Consider the following 18,396-nt stretch of genomic DNA (forward strand, 5'->3'; position numbering starts at 1 on the left):
GAGAGGCCAACATATGACGTTTTTCCTTTCAGCCGGGCCTTTGAACTTCAACTTCCAAGGGGATTCTAGGCAAATCTGGATTTCTCACTTGTTCTTGATTATTCTATGCATATATATATACCCTTGAAAGCCAAGAACGTGGAGGCTCCCCTGTAAAACATCACAAGATGCTGACTTGCATCTGAAAAGTGATCTATAAAAGCCTTAAAAAGAAGGCCATGCGAAGAACAGCCTTGAAGCTTCCATTGGAGCTTGTCATATTCCGGCCAGTAGAACCCGACTCTCCATGTTCGACAATCCAATCTTTCAGTGACTGAAGCGGAGAACCCCCTGTTCTCGGCTTGTGAATAGGAGTCCTGCCTTCTTATGAGTTAGTGAGACGTTCCCTATCATTATCGCAGGTCGGCGGGATTCGAGACTCATAAGCACCATTGAGGATCAGGCCACCAAGGACATCTGAACTACCCTAGATGAATGAGATAATCGAGATTTGCCCCAGTGTACACAAAAGTTTGCATTTGGGAGTGGAATCCTTGGATCAAGGCATTTATCAACAATGGATATAGTCAAATATGAGTATCAAGTACAACTTGAGATTATTTAGACATGTCGCAAATCCTGGTCTATGGCCCTATCTGACTTCCACCGAGATACCATTCTATAGATTTAGACAGTCTAAAGTAACCAAAATCCTTAAAATGTTCACAGGTCGTCCAAAGATATCGCAGATTAGACATTGCGTGCAGCATTGCAATCATCCGCCAGCTGGACACATTGTAGAATTATGTTCCAGAAAGCATCTAAATCGATGCCCCTGGGAATAGCAACGCCCGCACCATCCACAGGAGTAGCGATCGAGCGCCCTAGTTGACCTGTTGTGGATACATCTTTTCCGTGCTGTCCATCCGTGACGATACTCACAGCAAAACGCTCGCCGCCTTTATCATCAAAAGTAAGAGCTTGGGCAGGGTGCTTTTTGGCGAAGGCTGGATTCAGCGTCGACAAGATCACGGCCACGGCAATGGGATCATGCAGCGGAGGCCCAGTGATCAACCCAAAACACTTCTCGTATGTGGCAGCGAAGAAAGTGAGTAGTGCATGCAATATCTGTCGAAGGACAGTGGGTTCCGAGGTCGAGTGAATCGAGCCATGCAAGATGCGTGTTTGGACGGCTTGTGAGGCCAAGACCTGATGTGTAAGATCCAAACCGATCATAGTTGTCTTAGATGCAAGAACTTGGTTGCTAAAGATTGACTCTGAAGACTCCGGGTCACACTACAATGTTTCCATTAGCCGAGCTAGAGGAGGGTGAAAGATTGCAAAACATACATAGATGTTGAACTCAGCCCATGGTGTCACATTTCCAATCCTAGACTTCTCACCTGGGAGTCTGCTCATAGGAGCATTGGTGAATCCTCCACCAATGGCGCCACCCATAATGTTCAGCCCTTGGATGTGTTCAGCCACCTCGGGGAATGTTGCAAACAACAATGCGACGTTAGTCAAGGTACCCGTTGCAACTACCCAGGGAGTGCCTTTGGGCTGCGCAAGAAGAGCATCTCTCATGGCGAGAATAGCATTCTTATCGGTGACAGGGGGGCTAGTGGCCTTGGGAAGAAGGTCGGTTCCATCAAGACCAGATTCGCCTAGAAAGTGTTATTGAAACATTGCGCTTGCATAGCGAGGGCTCCTCACCGTGAATGTCGGGCGCATGGAGAGCAGGTCGTGAAAACGGTTTATTGCTGCCGGGATATACAGGAATATCGGGCTTGCCGATCGCTTCCAGAATGCTGCCGGCATTAGCGGTTGTCTTCTCTAACGATGCATTTCCATGGATAGTGCTGATTCCAAGCAGCTCCAAAGATGGATGATGAGCGGCGATCAAGATTGCAAAGGCATCCTATCTCATATCAATAAATCTTTCTCTAGAATACACATGTACCTTTAGAGGCTTACATCATGACCTAAAAGTCCCGAGGTCAGTGATAGGAAGGCGAGAGGAACATGGGGGACTGACCAGGATCGCAATCCAACCATAAGGGGATAGGTCTATCTTGGTCAAATCGGTCTAACATGGTGCGTATATTTCAAAGCAACAAATAATACAATTGAGAGTCAAGAGGCCACTTGGGCACTTAAGTACATTTGGCCATCTAACAGATCCCCGCATCAATGGAGCGCGATAAGGCCTATCTCCAGGCCCTAAGCCCTATAGTCCGAATTGGGCCAGGTACAAATCATCAACGCTTCAAAGGTTGATTTGTCCAGCTATTAACAGAAAACGCTTCCTTGATAGCTATTGAACCGACTCCAAAACTCTATGAGATGAAATGAATGATCCGCTCCGCCCCGGTCTTCAGCCGATATCTCATCTCAAGGCTGGGCCGACAACCTACAGCTCCAGATCCACCGCGCTGCCCTCTGCCACGCTTCAGCCTCCTTCGCGTCCTTCCTCTCGACTCCGTACACAGAGAGACCCTGGAAAGGATGATCCAGACTACGTTAGTGAAAAGGCCACCACTGCCCTGATCCGACGCGTCCTGTGCCCCCAAACAAGCAACCACGGGGCATCTTCCCCACAGCCTCCGGAAGAGCTGTTACCTCCCCTCACGAGCTCTAATGACGTCGATCGTCAACTCTACGCCCTTCTCGCCATCATAATAAAGGAATTTGTTTACTCTTGGTACTCGAAAATTACACCCGACCAGGCTCTTGTGAATGAAGTTTTACAAGTAATCGCGCATTGCACGCGTGCACTCGAGCAGAGGCTGCGCCAAATTGACGTTGCACAATTGACCCTCGACGAAATCCCTGGCCTGGTGGAAGCACATGTACTCTGTGAGACTTGACTATTCTAAAGTTCTTCTTGCCGGAATCCATGGTGGTTTCGCTGAGACGGGGCAACATTGCTGACTATATGATCCAGCATACAGACAGGCCAGGCAACAATCACACCTTTCTGGTCTATCGACGTCGTACCGTGTTCTTTATCATGAGCTGAATCCAAATCCCAGTCTTTCTCCGGTGCCTGACCCAGGGGATCCAGATACGATCGCCGAGCAGAGCGAGAATGAAGCAGTCTATCGACGACTACTCGCCAACGGTATCCTCGCAGTTCTTCTTCCAACGGAAGACCTTGAAAACAGGAGTCTTCGAGCATTAGTGGTTGACGTTATAGCAGATCTGATACTTGGAAACCAAGTCAGTGGCAGGGCATGCGAGGGATGGTTCATTTGGGAAAATATAGGCAAACTCGCCGCTCAAGTGAAACGCCGTCAAACCCGAGATGAGACAAAATCCGCCTCGGGCTCTCCAACCAACCGATTAGAAAAGTTTGGCTTGCTTTCAACCGAGGATGAGCTCCCCGACCCATCGGCGTCATTCTCGGCCACTTGGATCTGGAGCCTTCTACAGGGGATTTATCTTGGTTACGTCGTTTTGCGTTTCATTGCGACGGGATTATTTCGTGTCGCATCGAGTCCAGGCCCCTCTTCGCACGGTGTCGGTGTTTCACTTGCCTTACCCATCAACCAGAAAAGAGATGAGATGGAATCCACAGATGGCACAAGTAGACGCCCAATTCTCGACTACCGGATGTACTCCATGGTCTCGGAAATAATGGGAATACCATGGAGAATGCCATGGCTGAGTGGCTTGCTCGCCCTATTCCAACATCTTATCCTGGCAGGCCCAGGCAGGGTCGGTGCTACCAATGGAATCTTAGATAGGTGAGTTTTGCTCTATTTTCCTTTATCTCCATCTTCTTTGCGATGTCAATGCCCCCTCCTTCTCAAGGGCTCAGGCCTTGGGAAATACTCGACTGTGGAGCAATGGTACGATCTTCAAAACACGATCTATGGGTCAAGTGTCACTTGTGCGAGTTAGAGTTGGACATGAAGCGTTTTGCTCGCATGCCGCGTCGGTCACTTGACCTGGCTGTAACCTCTTGGAAGGCTGCAATACCCGGAGAGATTACGGTCATCTTACAACCTTACGATGTCATCTTACCGTATGGTTATTACCGTCTTACTGGGCTGTTCTGGCCTGAGATTGGCTGCCTTCAAATTGGTCCGAGCGAGCTTGATTTTTTCTTTTTGGACAGGGATGACTGTATCCCGCGGATGTCCCCCGTCTCTGTTCTTTGAAGTGTGTGATAGCGCCGGGGCCCGGGCCTTTCCGTGCCGCTCCACTCTTCGAATCTCAAGATTCCAACCTGTGCCAACTTTCAATGGACTTGATTTGATCAAAACAAGAAAGGAAACATCTAGGCGATCCAAAGCTCCTTGGCAAGAAGGGTGTTCAAATCTCGTGCGCGAGCAAAAGAGAGTGAGAAAAAAAACCCCCCGCTGATCACCCCATCGGTGGAGGTGAAGGCCATGCCTCTTTTGGCTGAAAAAGAAAAGAGAAAAAAAGACAAGCAGCCAAGACCGAATTACTGATTTCAGTCCAATGAGCGAAATTCCTGCCGGAAAGGATTCGAATTCGTAATCTGACCGAGGTTCGTGCATGAAGCCCCAGGTACGGGATGTTGGATGTTTTTCTACTTCCCTTGGCCCAAGCTCCTTCATGCCTAAGCCGATCTTGCTCCGCCTCCTCTATTTTTTATATGCTTGGACATTTTATTTTTTTATGATGCGCCAAAAAAAGGCACAACGTCCCGGTGCTCCACAGTCGAGATTATCGCTTTAATTTATAATTTCCTTGCTCCGACGTCATGATTTGAGATTTTTTTTGCTAACTCCCTCAGATTCCTTCGGGAAACCATTGAGGAGTACGTGCTGACCCCCACTTTGTTGCCCAACCTTCTTCTTGCGACAAGGACCGCCTTGTTCCCGGCCAATACCCGTCCAACATCTCAAATAGCGGCCGGGCCTGTTGAAGCTCCGGCCTCGGCTCTGCAGTCTGTGCAGACCCCGACGCCCAGTCAGAAAGCCCTCGCGCCCTCTGCCTCACCTATTACTCCTATTACGGAAGGAGTCAAGGGCTCTGATAGGACTGATATCATTAGTAAAATCAATAATCCGGGGAACAGCAGCAACAGCAGCAATGTTGGTGCCTCAGCAGCTACCTCAGGCCAACCATCACTTTCTGTCATCGCAGACGATGTCCCAACATCAGAGTTAAATCAGCCGGCCGAGCCGGTAAAACCGAACAGCCCATCTAGGACGGAGATCGCCGCTATCAAGCGACGATGTGCAGCTAGTCTCCTGGCCCTGATCCCGCGCTCCGTCGCACGAACTTTCCTTGGTGTTCCCTCGTCGGCGCCTCCGCCTTACAGCGGTGATGGTACCTGCAGCACCAACAGTTCGCGCTCTCTCGTCACATCCCCGCCCTCTTCCCCTGGTGCGCACCATGGAGCTTCCCAGGAGGAGAAGGCAAATCTGGCGTCATCGCATTCGCCTTCGCCTTCGGACCCTTGCCCAGATACGCGTGGTCACCTTGCCGCTGAGCGGCAGCGCACAGACGATCCATCTGCGGGGATTGATTGCGAGGAACTGCATCTCCTGGATATCATCGAGCGTGATTTTCTAGATCTCTTTGCAGATGAATACTGCAATAAACACCTTATTTGGAGCATTATCGAGACAGTGTTGGCCAAGGTCCTCCCTGAAATGGCTGAGCGCAGTGTTGAAGATTTACTGGAGGATCGTGGGGTGGCGTCAGTACCACCTGCATTTGTATAGATTACATGTTGTCGGCTTTTTTTTTTATTATAACGAGACTTAATTAATGAGATATGCCTTACTTATGACTAGCATAAGTTCCAAAGTTAAAAAAACCAGTATGATTGTAGGAAGATATCGGGGTATAATAGGCAAAACTAATCTGACGTGGTTCATGTATAGGTGAATAGGTAAACCTAATGAGAAATTATGTTCTTTCCGCGTGAGCAGCCCAATTTTTTTATAAAAAAGAAAGGGAAAAAAAATTAAATATGAAAGAGTGTGAGAAGAGATGCAGTACAAGGGGGTGAGGGATATAGCAAACCAACAGCCAAAAAAAAAAAAGAAAAAAAAAGCAAAAAACCCGAAGAAGAAAGCAAGCGGCAAAAACTCCCAAGTCCAAGGCCGATGATCCCAATTCCATATACCATCACATATTGCCATGTGCCCATTATTCCATATGCATCCAACTCGTCCAGACTGGGAATGCCAGGGCGTTTGCGCCTATTCCCAAATCCGTAATCCCAAGAGTTCCAAAAGTAGAGGTCGCCCTCTGGATATGTGTATGTTTTTTGTTTGGTTGCCCAGGTTTTATATCTCGTTGCCATTGCTGGCCGGAGAGATAGGAAATGGATATAAAAGAAAGGTTCGTACAAGTGTTACCAAAGAAAAAGAACAGAATAGCAAATAGACCACCGAATGAAGGAAAGGAAGAAGAGAATGGGGAATCACGCATCAGGGTAAATCAGATAATGTTGGGGATGGGGGGAAGGGGAAAAGCTTCCGTAGCAAATCAAGCGATGCAACAGGAAGGGGGGAATAAATGCAAAAAAGGGAAAAAAAGGAAGGGAAGATATGCAAAATGCAATTCTGTTCAAGACTCATCCCAAATTGTGGATGCTCCTCTTCTTCGTCACACGCGGGATGGGAGTATCCTCATGCTCATCAATTCGCGGCAAGCCACCCAACAGAAGTCCGGCCTGGCTCTTGGCGAGCGCAAGCCTCTCCATTAGTTTTCCGATGGTCATGTACTCCTGTGCGGCGAGACCGGCCGGTTGGTGGTCGAAGTAGGTCATAACGACTTCCAGGGCGCGACGAGCCTCGTCCTGCGTCGGTGATCCCGGTGAGCTGATTGGCGAGATGGTAGTAGACTTTGAAGGCGGCGGCATGGACTTGGTCTTGATTTCTGGGTTGCTGCGATTGCGCTTGATGACGTTGGTCTGGTGGACCGGGCACGTGGCGGGCTTAGGGTCGTCCATTTCCACTGGGGACTGCAAGATGGAGACCGAAAGTGATTGCTGGAGGTCGCGCTTTTGACGCTGTGGGTCCGTCACTTCGTCGGCGGATAGAAGTGTTGGGTCGATTGGAACGAGCGGGAAGGTCTGGCTGCGTGGTCGGTTGGTGCTATTGTTGGCCATTGGAAGACGGGATTGGCTCGTCGGTGTGAAAGGGCTCTCGGAGACCAAAGTGGATGTCGGACTAATCATACCCGCTGAAGTGTCGATTGAGGTTGTACTCTTGGAATACCCGTGTTGGTAGCCCCCGGTCAGGTCAGGTAGTTCACCCATGTCCCGCTTGAACCCTTCTTGGCTCATGGGAGACAATGGGGATACGAACCCATCCACTGGAGATGTAGGCGAGGGTCCGCTAGGGCTTTGAAGAGCAGATCCAAAATCGGTATTGAGGTGGGTTGGGCTGTTGGATCCGCTGCGAATTTCGGCAGATCCTCTGCGCACTTTTGCGCCGAGAAGATTGTTCTTGTGCTTGAACTTTTCTAGCCAGGCTGTCGTGCAGACCTTTTCCTTGCCTTCGGGGCAGCCGCAGGTGCTGGCGAAGAAGAGTGCTTTCTCTTTGATCATTTCATCATTCAGGGGATATCCTTGGCGCTGGTAGTTCCTTGCCCAGTTGGATAAAGCTTTCTCAATATCGGGGACTCTGCCCTTGGCCCGTTTGATGGGAGATCGACTCCCGTCTTCAGGGTTTAGGTACTTTTCCTTCTGGCGAAGGACTTTGGAAACAGTGCTGTTACATGTTAGATTGAATCAAATAAACTGAGGTTGCAATGATACCTTCTCTCGACTCCAAACAACGCTGTATATAGGGTTAGCCTGGTCCCTTGAATACAGAGAAAGACGTATTGCGTACCTCCAATATCAGTCTGCTTAGCAGTCTTGTTTTCCTCATGATAAATACACATTTGCCGGCGATCTTCGTCGGTAAGTGTCCTGCGCGGTGTAGACCCTCCAGTCGAGGTCTTTCGTACTGGAGGCATGGGAGCCGAAGGAGATACCGACGTCGGGGTGGAAATAGCTAGCCCAGATGCAGCAAACGGAGAGTGGGTTGTGAGCATACTGGGCCAGGAATGCGAAGGCATCGGTAGTGGCATGGTGGCATAGGGCGGGGGTATTGACATGCCATATGAGTCAACGGCCATGAGCTGCGATTGACCGTAGTCAAACCCACTATATTCTGGCATAGGTGGCGAGTGCTGGGGAGAAGTAAATGTGCCCATTTCCCATGGCGAATGTGGGTATTCGCTCTCCGGCGGATGATGAGTCTCCGTTTCCATGGTGGGCTCCTCCATGAACAATGGATCTCCAGAACAATGAAGGCAGTCCTTTTCTTGTGGGGAGTTATTGTCGTGATAGGCTCGATTTGAGAAGAAATCAAAGAAAGAGAGACAAAAAAAGAGATCCCGGGGAACAATGAAACAATCTAAGGGTAAGACAATAGAATCTGATACATGTTCCACAGCTTCTGTAGACCTGTATAAAATTACCCAGAGAGTAATGTCCCGAGAAGAGTAGCCCTATAGACTACCTAGGGCAAAGTAAAAGGTATAAAGTATACAGTATGCAAGAAGGTAGAAAGCATGCGGGTAAGGCAATGGGGTTAAAAGGAAAATCAGTAGGTCGATCAGTATCGCGTGGATTTGACAGAACAACTACAGATCTCAATTGCAACTGGCACGAGAAAGACCACTGTCCGGAGAAATCTATGATAACCTTCCCCCGAGAGTTATCCACCCGACCTGGTTGGTGATTGGTTACAGTGAAAAGGTCCATCCGAAGTGAAAAAAATTCCATAAAAAAAAACCAACAAGAAAAAAAAAGAAATGAGACCAAATACAACAATTTTAATTTCATGAAATTTCAAAATGATCCCTGTAAATAGAGGGGGAACGGCGGCTGGTTGGTTGGCTGCGCGATATATTGCGGCAGGGGGTTGCATCGTCAGGCCCAATTCGTTTTGCGTATTACAGTGTAAAGGTATCGAAAATCTTCGTTCTCAGGGCTAACGCGGTATACTCTTGTTTTTTGGGGATTTTCTAGGGATTTTTGGTTTTTGGTTTTCTTTTCTCCCGTATGACCTTCCAGGATGATAGACTCGACGGTACGAGTATGTTATATACTGGATCACCTATCCAATATAAGTCCAACGTAGCGTCCAATGTAGGTAGCCTCGGGCTGGGAAATAATGGATGCAACAGCGTGACCGCTTCTTTTTCGAATCCTTGACCAATGTTTGACGAGATGTATAGCCCTTCATGCTGGCCGTTGTTGCCTCGTCTTGACCAGGCTGAGGGTCCCTAGAAATCAGGGTCAGATCAGGGTTGACCGTCTGGGAGAGGATCGAAGTTCGCTCAAAGCGTAGCTCCTTCCTTCGTTGATTTGCTCAAAGCCGGGTAGCGGATCGATAAACCGCTGAACCTAAAGCCCGCATAATGCTCATGCGCGGGCGAAGACGGCGATCAGGCTGGACCGGGAGGATAGCGGCAGACAGACCATCGACTATGCTCCCATGGGAAAGAGCCTTCATTGGAGATATCTTCATTTGGATCAAAAAGCAAACCGTTGAATCAAAGCCCCAACCTCCAAATTCCTGTCCCCATAGGTTGTATTTCGGGGGGCACGGTTCACCTGGAGGTGAAGAAACCGGGTCCGAGGTTTGATCTCTAAGCACAAATCATAAGACGGCGCAGAGGAAAGGGAAGCAAACCCGCGAATAGATTGAACAAATCCCATAGGAAAGGGGATCCATAGAAGTTCATATCGCAGACCCAAGATGACAATAGCAAATGAGGAGCAACAAGACGATCTTTGGATGGACGAATCTACCGTCTCCATTGACCAGCGGTTGATACGAGGTCCGATACAAGGGCCGAACAGTTGGAGGATTTGTCCTATCACAGTCGTCAAGAAAGAGGGGAAGATGGTTTTCTCTTGAACCTTGGAAGTTCAGCCCTCGTCTGCTCCACTACGACCCACTGCGGTCCCCTCCGGCCCGGGAACCTTCAACATTTTCAAACAGATAGATAGACTAGAGACTAGAGACTAGAGACTAGAGACTAGAGACTCTAGAGCAATAGAGCAGTAGATTGATGGAGAGGCATGTGCTCCGTAAAGTCCGGAAGTACGGAGTTGCGTCTATCATATGCTCTATAGAACGGATCCCTTTGGGACAATACTACCCAAACATCCAACACCCCGCTTGTTCGACATAACCACGAGGGAGCCGAGTGTAAAACTCGCCTGCTTGATTACATCTGAAAAGATTTTGTTGAACGTCTGGAAAAGCGAAAAGAAAAAAAGCAAAACAAAGATATCAGGTCTGACAAATCATCCCCAACAATGCAGGGCTTTCAATTCGTATGATTCATATGCTTGCTGATTTAGTCATAGAACCAATCATTATGCTTATGACCGTCATATTTTTTCGGCTTTCCGCCAGTGAAATCAAGAGAAAAAAAAAAAGAAATGTGTGACGAAATTTAAAAGAATTTAATTTTAGCACAGTTTTAAAATTACATTCACTAATGGGGGTGGAGGGAGAATCGGGGTAGATCCTGGACTGACGCCATTATTGGAGAGATTTTTTTCTTGAAGGTAAAAGCCTTGCTTTTCGCTATTTCGGAGAAGGAGCAGGAACAAGTCTAGACCGGTCAAGATCAAAATTCTCGGGTCAAGTCGTATATTTGCTTCTTTCAATTTGGGCCGTTCTTGGCTGTTTTCAAGGGGAGAAATTTCCTGTTAGGGTTGGGATACACAACTGTAAGGGTCAGTGTTACTCGACTCAGGTACCGATTGACCTGCAATTTGAATCCTGCCCGAGGTATCTCCGGAACGTAGAATGATGCAGAAAGGATAGAATTGTATAGAGAACTGATTATATTGGAAGAATACTCCTTTAGGCGAAACACCATCATCAACTCCATACAGGGGGCTCCCGTATATCACCAAGAAAACCATAGGAAGAATGCTTACTCCGGGGAAGAGCATGGCTCATGCAATGCAATGCGACGGGGAAGACCGATGGATCCTCCACGAGAGAACAGTGTACAGCGTACGTTAAAGGTATGCGGGCGATCGGTGCCAACACAGTCACCTGATGAAGTATACAAGAAATTTAATACGTACATATCTCTCATACAACATACCTCAGTCCTCCGTACGGAGTACTCCGTACCTTCTCCGTATATTGTATATGCCGATCGTGCATCTGAGAACGGACCAGATTGTGAACAGCCCCCTTTCTCATTTTCACTAAATCGACGATGTGCGGGAGATTCTCCACCTAGAATTGTCTCCGCAAAGGGTTCATGAGAATCACGGAGTAGACGTAAACGGTAAAACCCCCCTATTGGGCAAATAATGCACTCCCGTCAAAAATGTACCATCTGTACCGAGTGGATGAGAATTGATCAGATAAACATTCATAATTCGACCAATATCTCTTATTCACCGCTTCTTTTCTTAAAATCTCTTCCACTACCTTGCCTCACTGTTTGCTTTTTTCTGGTTGGTTGAAATGATTTGGTTTGCATCCATGTCAATCCTGTGCATATGCAGATCTGTACTTTTTTTTTTTTTCTTCTTTCCGCCCTCAAATTTCGGTAAGTAGTTGCAGAGCAGAAGCCAAGAGATTAGAAGCTAAGGAAAACGTGCTAGTCAGTTGACAGATCCATTTTGATCTCTCCCCTATCATTTTCGACTTATTATAGTCATAATACCCCCTTTAGGCCTATCGGAAGCTAGACTGGTAATGCCGGGTTTATTACACATGTCATGGCAACCCAAAGCCTGTGGCTTTGATACATATACGGAGTAAGCGATCCTGTCATGATCACCGTTAAGCTATTAGCAGTAGGTCAATGCGTGGAGTCGCGGCCTTTCTCTGCACCGGAGTATGGAGTCCGTTGTATGCATACCATAATTACCTTTCCGGCTCTTCCGTCGAAGCTATCAAGTTCGTTTCGGAGCTTTCGAGCTGACAGCTACAGAGTAGAGAGTGTTGCGATCGGCGCAAACACAGAGGCCTAGGCCTTTTATGGTCTGACTCGTCAGCCTCAAAAGTAAAAATGGGCCCGGGGGATAAGCAATGCGAACAAAGAAAATCAAGCCACCAGTGACAATCTTATAAACATTAGAATAAGTGGCAAGGATGCTGTGCAGGACGGGAAGTAATGGCAAGGGGAACATGCCAATCGGAATGTCATCAAAATAAATTGTCCATGCAGGCGTCCTCGGATCTGTACATAGGGTCTATACTATGGCGATAAGAAGTCGCATGATGCATTGATTTTTACTCAAGTAATACGAATCGATCAGAGGAGCTGATTGGTCTGACATGATGGATTTTTCGTTATATGGGGGAAAATAAGGCACAAACTGTCTTTTTCAATGTTGAAATTGCAGGGAAGAACCAGTAGACCGTTTTTGATGGCTTTTATTTCTTAGACAATACGAGGATGCCATAAAAATCTGAACTTTTTGAGGACGCTGAATGGACAAATAACCTCAATCATAAAAAAAAAAGGGTAATCATAACGATATGGACTGGTTCAAGGGCCACAAACTACCAATGATGCCAAGAATATCAGAAAGACCGATGGCTTTTCGCCTCGTGCGTACCCCTGGGCTTGTGTAACCCTTGAAGCCTAACTCGAGTTCATCGAATCAAGAGCGATACCTTGAGATGCACCAAAGATCAGCAGTGATGTGCATGCCTGATTTTGATTGTCAAAAGGTGGACTTAGACATTCTCCTCCCCCTTGATTATGTTTCCGTGAACGAGTCTATCCAACCACGCTCGGATACGGTGGCGTCTTACGGATATCCTAGAAACCTGTCAGAGTGCGGAGGCGCAAAGATAGGCTGGCACAGACCACCCCAGCGCTTGGATCATCTCGCCGCTTTGGGCTATGAGGGTCAAGGAGTTGACATAAATCCTTTACCGCTTGACGATCGACACTGTAGCTGGTCAGCTTTGAAATTCATGTTGAGTGTTTGTTTCAGTAGCCTTACCGATGTCTTCATCACTGAGCTCGTGCGAAAGACCGACTCGCTGCGGCTGGTGCTTCACTGAGCGACCATACACAATGGCGTGCTTGAAATCGTCCTTGATTGTGCGATGAATAGCGTCACACTGTGTCGTTAGTATAATTCTTGGAAATCCAGAGGACAATGCTTACGAAATTTTCGACTGTGCATGCGTAGGAACGCAGCACGACAGGTGCCGAATAGTCAGGCGCTCTGCCCTTGGGTTTTGTGTAGATTCTGCGCAGCTTGAGCTTCTCCCACATCATCTCCATCAACTCGTCGACGTTCCATCCATGCTCCGAGCTAATTGGGCAGGCGTCTGGAATCCGGTACAGCAAGTCCAATTCTTCGATGGAAATAGCATCGATCTTGTTCAGCGCATAAATGACAGGGATGTAGCTGCGGGTCCTCGCTTCCAGGACATCAATCAGGTCGTCAATCGTGGCATCACATCGGATAGAGATATCAGCGGATGAAATCTTATACTCGCTCATTACAGCTTTGATTTCCTGAGATCGATTAGTACTCATCAATGACTATGTAGGAGCTGGGTCTTACGTCGTTATCGATGTGAGTCAACGGCTGAGTGCTCGTGATGGCGATGCCACCCTTGTCCTTCTTCTTGAATACAATGTTGGGAGGCTTCTTATTGATGCGAATGCCAAAGCCCTCCAATTCGTTCTCGATGACTCGCTTGTCAACCAATGGCTTGTTCACGTCGAGCACGATGAAAATGAGGTTGCAAGTCTTGGCCACCGCAATAACCTGTCGACCACGACCCTTGCCGTCTTTGGCACCTTCAATAATACCCGGAAGATCGAGAATCTGAATCTTGGCACCATTGTACATCACTTGACCGGGCACAGTTGTGAGGGTTGTGAACTCGTAGGCGGCGGCTAGAGGTTGTTAGAAAAATCAATTGTGAAGGAGGTTCGAACTAACCTTCTGAATGTTGGCCAGTCAGTTTATTCATCAGTGTACTCTTGCCGACGGACGGGAAACCAATGAAGCCACTGCACTTGTAAGTATATGCGATCGCAATCTTCTCGGGTTACTTACACACTGGCCACACCAGTACGTGCGACATCGAAGCCAGCTAACCTTAAGTTAGCACCTGGTAGAGTGTTCAGGTCTGGAATACTCACATCCACCACCACCGCCACCTCCAGTCGGGGTCAGAAGTTCACGCTTGAGCTTAGCAAGCTTCGCCTTCAATTGTCCTGCATATTGTCAAAAGACGTCATCGGGGAAAAGTCGTGGGTGGGCGCGTACCCAAATGATACGAGGTGTTCTTGTTTTTTTGAGTTCGAGCCATCTCGGACTCGACCTCCTTGATCTGTAGAGACATCGTTAGGAATTTGTTTGGTGCTATGCTCAAAAATCTTGACCGCACTCACCTTTTCAATAGTGGTCGACATTCTGGCGGTTTGACCCAGCAATCAAAAAATCAATGGAAAGAAAATGATTGATAATCGCTAGTAATAGGGGACTTAATATATGTCCCTCGCTAAGAACCAGCGAGTTGAGCGACAACTTTTGAAGGAGAAATGCAACCGCGGCGACAATCTTTGAATTGTGGCACCGCAGTTTTTAGTCAGGGCGGGGTGTGCGCCTAAGGCGACGAGGGCAATTATGTCATTGTAAGCCTGAGGCATCATTTCTTATCGCTATCATAGCCAAATTGCATGGCAACGGGCAACTACATACTTTTGAACATTGAATTTACTATACTTGGGTCTCAAGTTCACAAGAAATCATACGCATTGTGCGGCCCCTATCCTAGTTTACATTTCCGTTGTGGTGGATACACTCTCAATTTCGTCATTCGGCTAACTTCCGATACCCTTTCTTCCTCGTTACATACATGGACTCCATCCCCAACTTGTCTAGCACGACGCTCGGTCATCATGCCATTCCTCAACGGGTCCGAGTCGATCGCCGAGAAACATGACTTTGAGAAGCTCGTGGAGGACCTTAGTTCTGCGCTAGGTCCAAGCTCGGGTCTCGATTCTAGCGATGTCGATCCCATGGAGATACAACTATTGATGGAGAAATACGTCTCCAATTCAGATGAATGGGCTCCATATGCGCTGGGTGATGCGAGCAGGACATACACAAGAAATCTGATTGATGAGGGGAACGGCAAGAGCAACCTAGTATGACCATTGCCACCCTTAACGATTGCTTGACTGACTTCTTCAGCTGATTCTTGTATGGAGCCCCGGCAAAGGGAGCACAATTCATGACCATGCCGACGCACACTGCGTGATGAAGGTACTTTGTCGTTGAGTTAACAGGTATATGGAAGCTAATTTGGGATAGGTCCTAAAAGGGAGACTGCAAGAAGATCTGTACTCATGGCCCGACCAAGAGCAGATCGAGAATGGCCAAATTTCACCACCGCAGCTCACCAAGCAGACAACCTACGGCGAAAACCAGGTCACCTACATGTCTGACAAGCTTGGTCTGCATCGGATATCCAATCCAGATCATGACAACTTTGCTATCTCACTCCATCGTATGTTATCTATTGCGAACATGAATGGAGCCAAGGCTGATTGATAAGTTTACACACCACCCAATGCCGCAGTCCATGGGTTTGGTATTTACGATGAACGAACTGGCAAGGCCAGGCACATCAAGCAGACCAACTATTATTCGTTCCGCGGTCAGCGGCTCGATGATGGACAGAAGTAGTCTTGTCAAGACCCATTATCATTAGCACTACATTGTGGAGGTTGCTTACCTTTACGTTGTCTACCTCTGTCGAAGCTACCGCCATAAAGCTTGGAAACCTTTTTTTTTTGGTAGCTCGAACTGTTCCTTTCGGATACCCTCTTTTGTACTTTTTTGTTCAAATACATATTCATTTCGTTTGACTTGGGCATACTCCATATTGTTAGACGTTGTGCGCAGTGATCACATGTCATTTACTGGGATCTTTTTATATTTATGTACTTTTTTTTGCTTTTGGTCATAACTCTAATCAAAAGGGCAGCCACTCATCTGTAGGCCTGTTTGCTCTACATGAAAGCCTCAACATTCAGCTCCAAAGTACTGACTGGGTACTTCAACTCGTACTTCTCCAGCACAGTTGGGTGCAGAATACCGAAGGAACCAATGACCTGGTCCTTGCCACCAGTACGGAGGTGGATGGAAGCAGCGTGGCCAGGGAAGTAAGTAGGATCTACACTGTTAGCAAATCTTTTGGTCGGGTTGGAGGGGGTACACACCGTCTAGTTCCTTGATATAGTACTGAGAGTCGCCCTTGGGGGTCTCACCCTCGGCGAGGAAGCTGGTCTTGAGCATGGCCATGATACGGTCAAGAAGACCGTGAACAACCTCGAATCCACTAGTCTTACCGTAGAAGGCGGCGGCATAGTGTCTCTCGTTACGGCTCTTGCGCTCCAGAGACAGGTCCTTGAATGCAACATCGCTAACCTCGAAGATCTTCATGGGAACAGAGTGGTGCTTGTTCTCACGGATAGTCTTGAGCAGACCTGGGAGCAGGCTGGTGCGGACAACCTGGAACTCAAGGGTCTTGGGATTGGCGAGCTTGACAGCGGTATTTCCGTCATCCTTGCGGTTCAACCAACCAAAGTTCTCATCATGCGAACACAGGATCAACGGCAATACCTCTGACCAACCGGCCATGGCAGTCTCCACACGAACAATATCGGAAAGCTTGTTGATGGGGAGAGGTTGAGCGACTGTTCCGGACATGTCGGGGAATGCACGGGGCAGCGAGTTAAAACCGTAGGCAATGGCTACATCTTCCATGATATCACACTGGTGGAGAACATCGGCACGGGTAGGAGGAATTTCCACGTTGATGATATCTGGGTAAGTGGTCGAAGGCTTGGCGCGGAAGGCCATCTTTGTGAGAAGAGTACAGATCTCAGCGGGGCTGAGGCTCAAGCCACAGCACTGGTTGATGTACGAGACTTCAGCCTGAGCAGTGCGGGGAGCGAGGTCGGGGGTGACACGAGTCTCCTTGTTGTGCTCAGACACAATCTGGACGGGCTCGATGGTGAACGGCTCCAAGGTATACTGGGAGAACATGGTGACCATCATCTTGTTCACAATGTCCAGCTTTGTCTTATCGAGCGCTGTGATCTCAATCAAAACATTGGTGGTGTTCAGACTGATCTTCGAGTGATCACCGTTGATGATAGGGGGCAGAGAGCAGACAGTCCGGTTGGAGTCGTAGATGACGGGATAGACTGGAGAGTCACGAATGATGTGAAGGTACTTGCCCAACTGTTGGTGCTTCTCGTAGAAGTTCATCAATTCCTCGCCATCCATCTCCTGAGTCTGGTTCAACGGAGTAAACTTGATATCCTTGGGAGGGAGAGCCTCATAAGTGAAGGGGCCCTTCACAGTGTCCAAATCATGGGTACCGATTGATACCAGTGTTCGTTGCCGGGCCAAGTTCTGGTGGAGCTTGTCTTGGAGAGCAATGAAGGACGCATAACGAGCCTGGTCAAACTTGACGTTCCGCAGAATTGCACCAGCCACGTAGGGTCTGATTTTCGTGGTCTATGTTGGTCAGCAAAGCCCCTCAGTTTGAGCAATTGAGTGTTGGAGCACTGACATCTTCCTTGACAATGATCTGCTCCATCTTTGCCGGCTGGGTCAACTTGTACTCAGGGAGGGGATTTCGGCCCAAGAAGATGTTCAACATGAGCGCAATTCCCTCAAAGCACAGCAAATCATATCTAAGATCTTCTTAGTCTAGGTCCTTCCATTTCTTCTTTTCATATATCAGGCGTACCGGTTGGCGGGGATCTCGATCTTGAGTTGCGGAGCTTCTTGCTTTCCATCGACGATAGGGCGGTCCGAATTTGTGGTCTGAGAAGATCAGCATTGGTTATAATCGGATTTCGGAGGATGTACATCTTCGTCAAGCTCAATTCCTGCTCAGAGTCAGTCATGCCCCGCAAAGAATTCCTAATCAACCCACCAAATTCGAAACATAGCTCATCAAACTCATCCGTGGTATACCTGTAGCAATGTTAGCATAGTTTAATGACAAAATGCAGAGACGTACTCTCGGCCCAACTCTTTGAAAAGAGCGGCCTTGTCAACCGAGATGGTAGGCATGGTGGGGGGTTGTGAAATCTGATGTCAATCAGCGAAATGTCCGGTAAGCCAGAGCAAAACCCAAGTAGGCGACTCCGACAAGATCAAGGAAAAGGTCGTACGGGAATTCAGAAGGCCGTGATCGGTGCACAAAGTCTTTGGATGACTCTTGTGCTGGTGGAAATTCTGCCCGCAAGCCACCACCGCCACAGATCCCCCCTCTTTTGTGACCACGGTATTGGTAAGGTAAGTCCCCTCCATATTCAAACATTTATGTGCACACCGCCAGTATGTAATTTACACCGGTAAACAATCAAAGCTCGACTGCCCTG

At 48.0% G+C, this 18,396-nt stretch overlaps 6 protein-coding genes across 6 annotated transcripts; 2 read left to right on the top strand and 4 right to left on the bottom strand.

Moving 5' to 3' along the window:
* Positions 1-729: 729 nt before the first annotated feature.
* On the bottom strand, positions 730-2,037 carry N7500_005280 (uridine-cytidine N-ribohydrolase; the record flags this gene model as incomplete). Its single annotated transcript, XM_056676425.1, has 4 exons — positions 730-1,275; positions 1,330-1,646; positions 1,696-1,900; positions 1,957-2,037. The coding sequence occupies 4 exons, from the start codon at positions 2,035-2,037 to the stop codon at positions 730-732; spliced, it is 1,149 nt and encodes a 382-aa protein (XP_056531425.1).
* Positions 2,038-2,330: 293 nt separating this feature from the next.
* N7500_005281 (PXA domain-containing protein) lies at positions 2,331-5,684 on the top strand (the record flags this gene model as incomplete). Its single annotated transcript, XM_056676426.1, has 3 exons — positions 2,331-2,838; positions 2,927-3,728; positions 4,748-5,684. 3 exons carry the CDS (start codon positions 2,331-2,333, stop codon positions 5,682-5,684), a joined length of 2,247 nt encoding a protein of 748 aa, XP_056531426.1.
* Positions 5,685-6,544: 860 nt separating this feature from the next.
* N7500_005282 (DNA binding HTH domain Psq-type) lies at positions 6,545-8,247 on the bottom strand (the record flags this gene model as incomplete). Its single annotated transcript, XM_056676427.1, has 3 exons — positions 6,545-7,685; positions 7,733-7,754; positions 7,809-8,247. The coding sequence occupies 3 exons, from the start codon at positions 8,245-8,247 to the stop codon at positions 6,545-6,547; spliced, it is 1,602 nt and encodes a 533-aa protein (XP_056531427.1).
* Positions 8,248-12,893: 4,646 nt separating this feature from the next.
* N7500_005283 (GTP-binding protein RBG1) lies at positions 12,894-14,400 on the bottom strand (the record flags this gene model as incomplete). Its single annotated transcript, XM_056676428.1, has 9 exons — positions 12,894-12,913; positions 12,968-13,088; positions 13,135-13,491; positions 13,541-13,878; positions 13,925-13,995; positions 14,042-14,078; positions 14,128-14,202; positions 14,255-14,318; positions 14,380-14,400. 9 exons carry the CDS (start codon positions 14,398-14,400, stop codon positions 12,894-12,896), a joined length of 1,104 nt encoding a protein of 367 aa, XP_056531428.1.
* A 489-nt stretch (positions 14,401-14,889) lies between these two features.
* Positions 14,890-15,679, top strand: N7500_005284 (putative cysteine dioxygenase Cdo1; the record flags this gene model as incomplete). The annotated part of the gene is made up of 4 exons (XM_056676429.1): positions 14,890-15,138; positions 15,185-15,256; positions 15,305-15,500; positions 15,549-15,679. The coding sequence occupies 4 exons, from the start codon at positions 14,890-14,892 to the stop codon at positions 15,677-15,679; spliced, it is 648 nt and encodes a 215-aa protein (XP_056531429.1).
* A 326-nt stretch (positions 15,680-16,005) lies between these two features.
* On the bottom strand, positions 16,006-18,085 carry N7500_005285 (phenylalanine--tRNA ligase subunit beta; the record flags this gene model as incomplete). Its single annotated transcript, XM_056676430.1, has 7 exons — positions 16,006-16,169; positions 16,216-17,521; positions 17,577-17,700; positions 17,757-17,833; positions 17,879-17,898; positions 17,946-17,986; positions 18,033-18,085. The coding sequence occupies 7 exons, from the start codon at positions 18,083-18,085 to the stop codon at positions 16,006-16,008; spliced, it is 1,785 nt and encodes a 594-aa protein (XP_056531430.1).
* Between the last annotated feature and the right edge of the window lie 311 nt (positions 18,086-18,396).

The sequence above is a fragment of the Penicillium coprophilum genome (genome assembly GCF_028826855.1).
Source record: "Penicillium coprophilum strain IBT 35676 chromosome Unknown utg000004l_segment0_segment0, whole genome shotgun sequence".
Classification (NCBI taxonomy): Eukaryota; Fungi; Ascomycota; class Eurotiomycetes; order Eurotiales; family Aspergillaceae; genus Penicillium; species Penicillium coprophilum.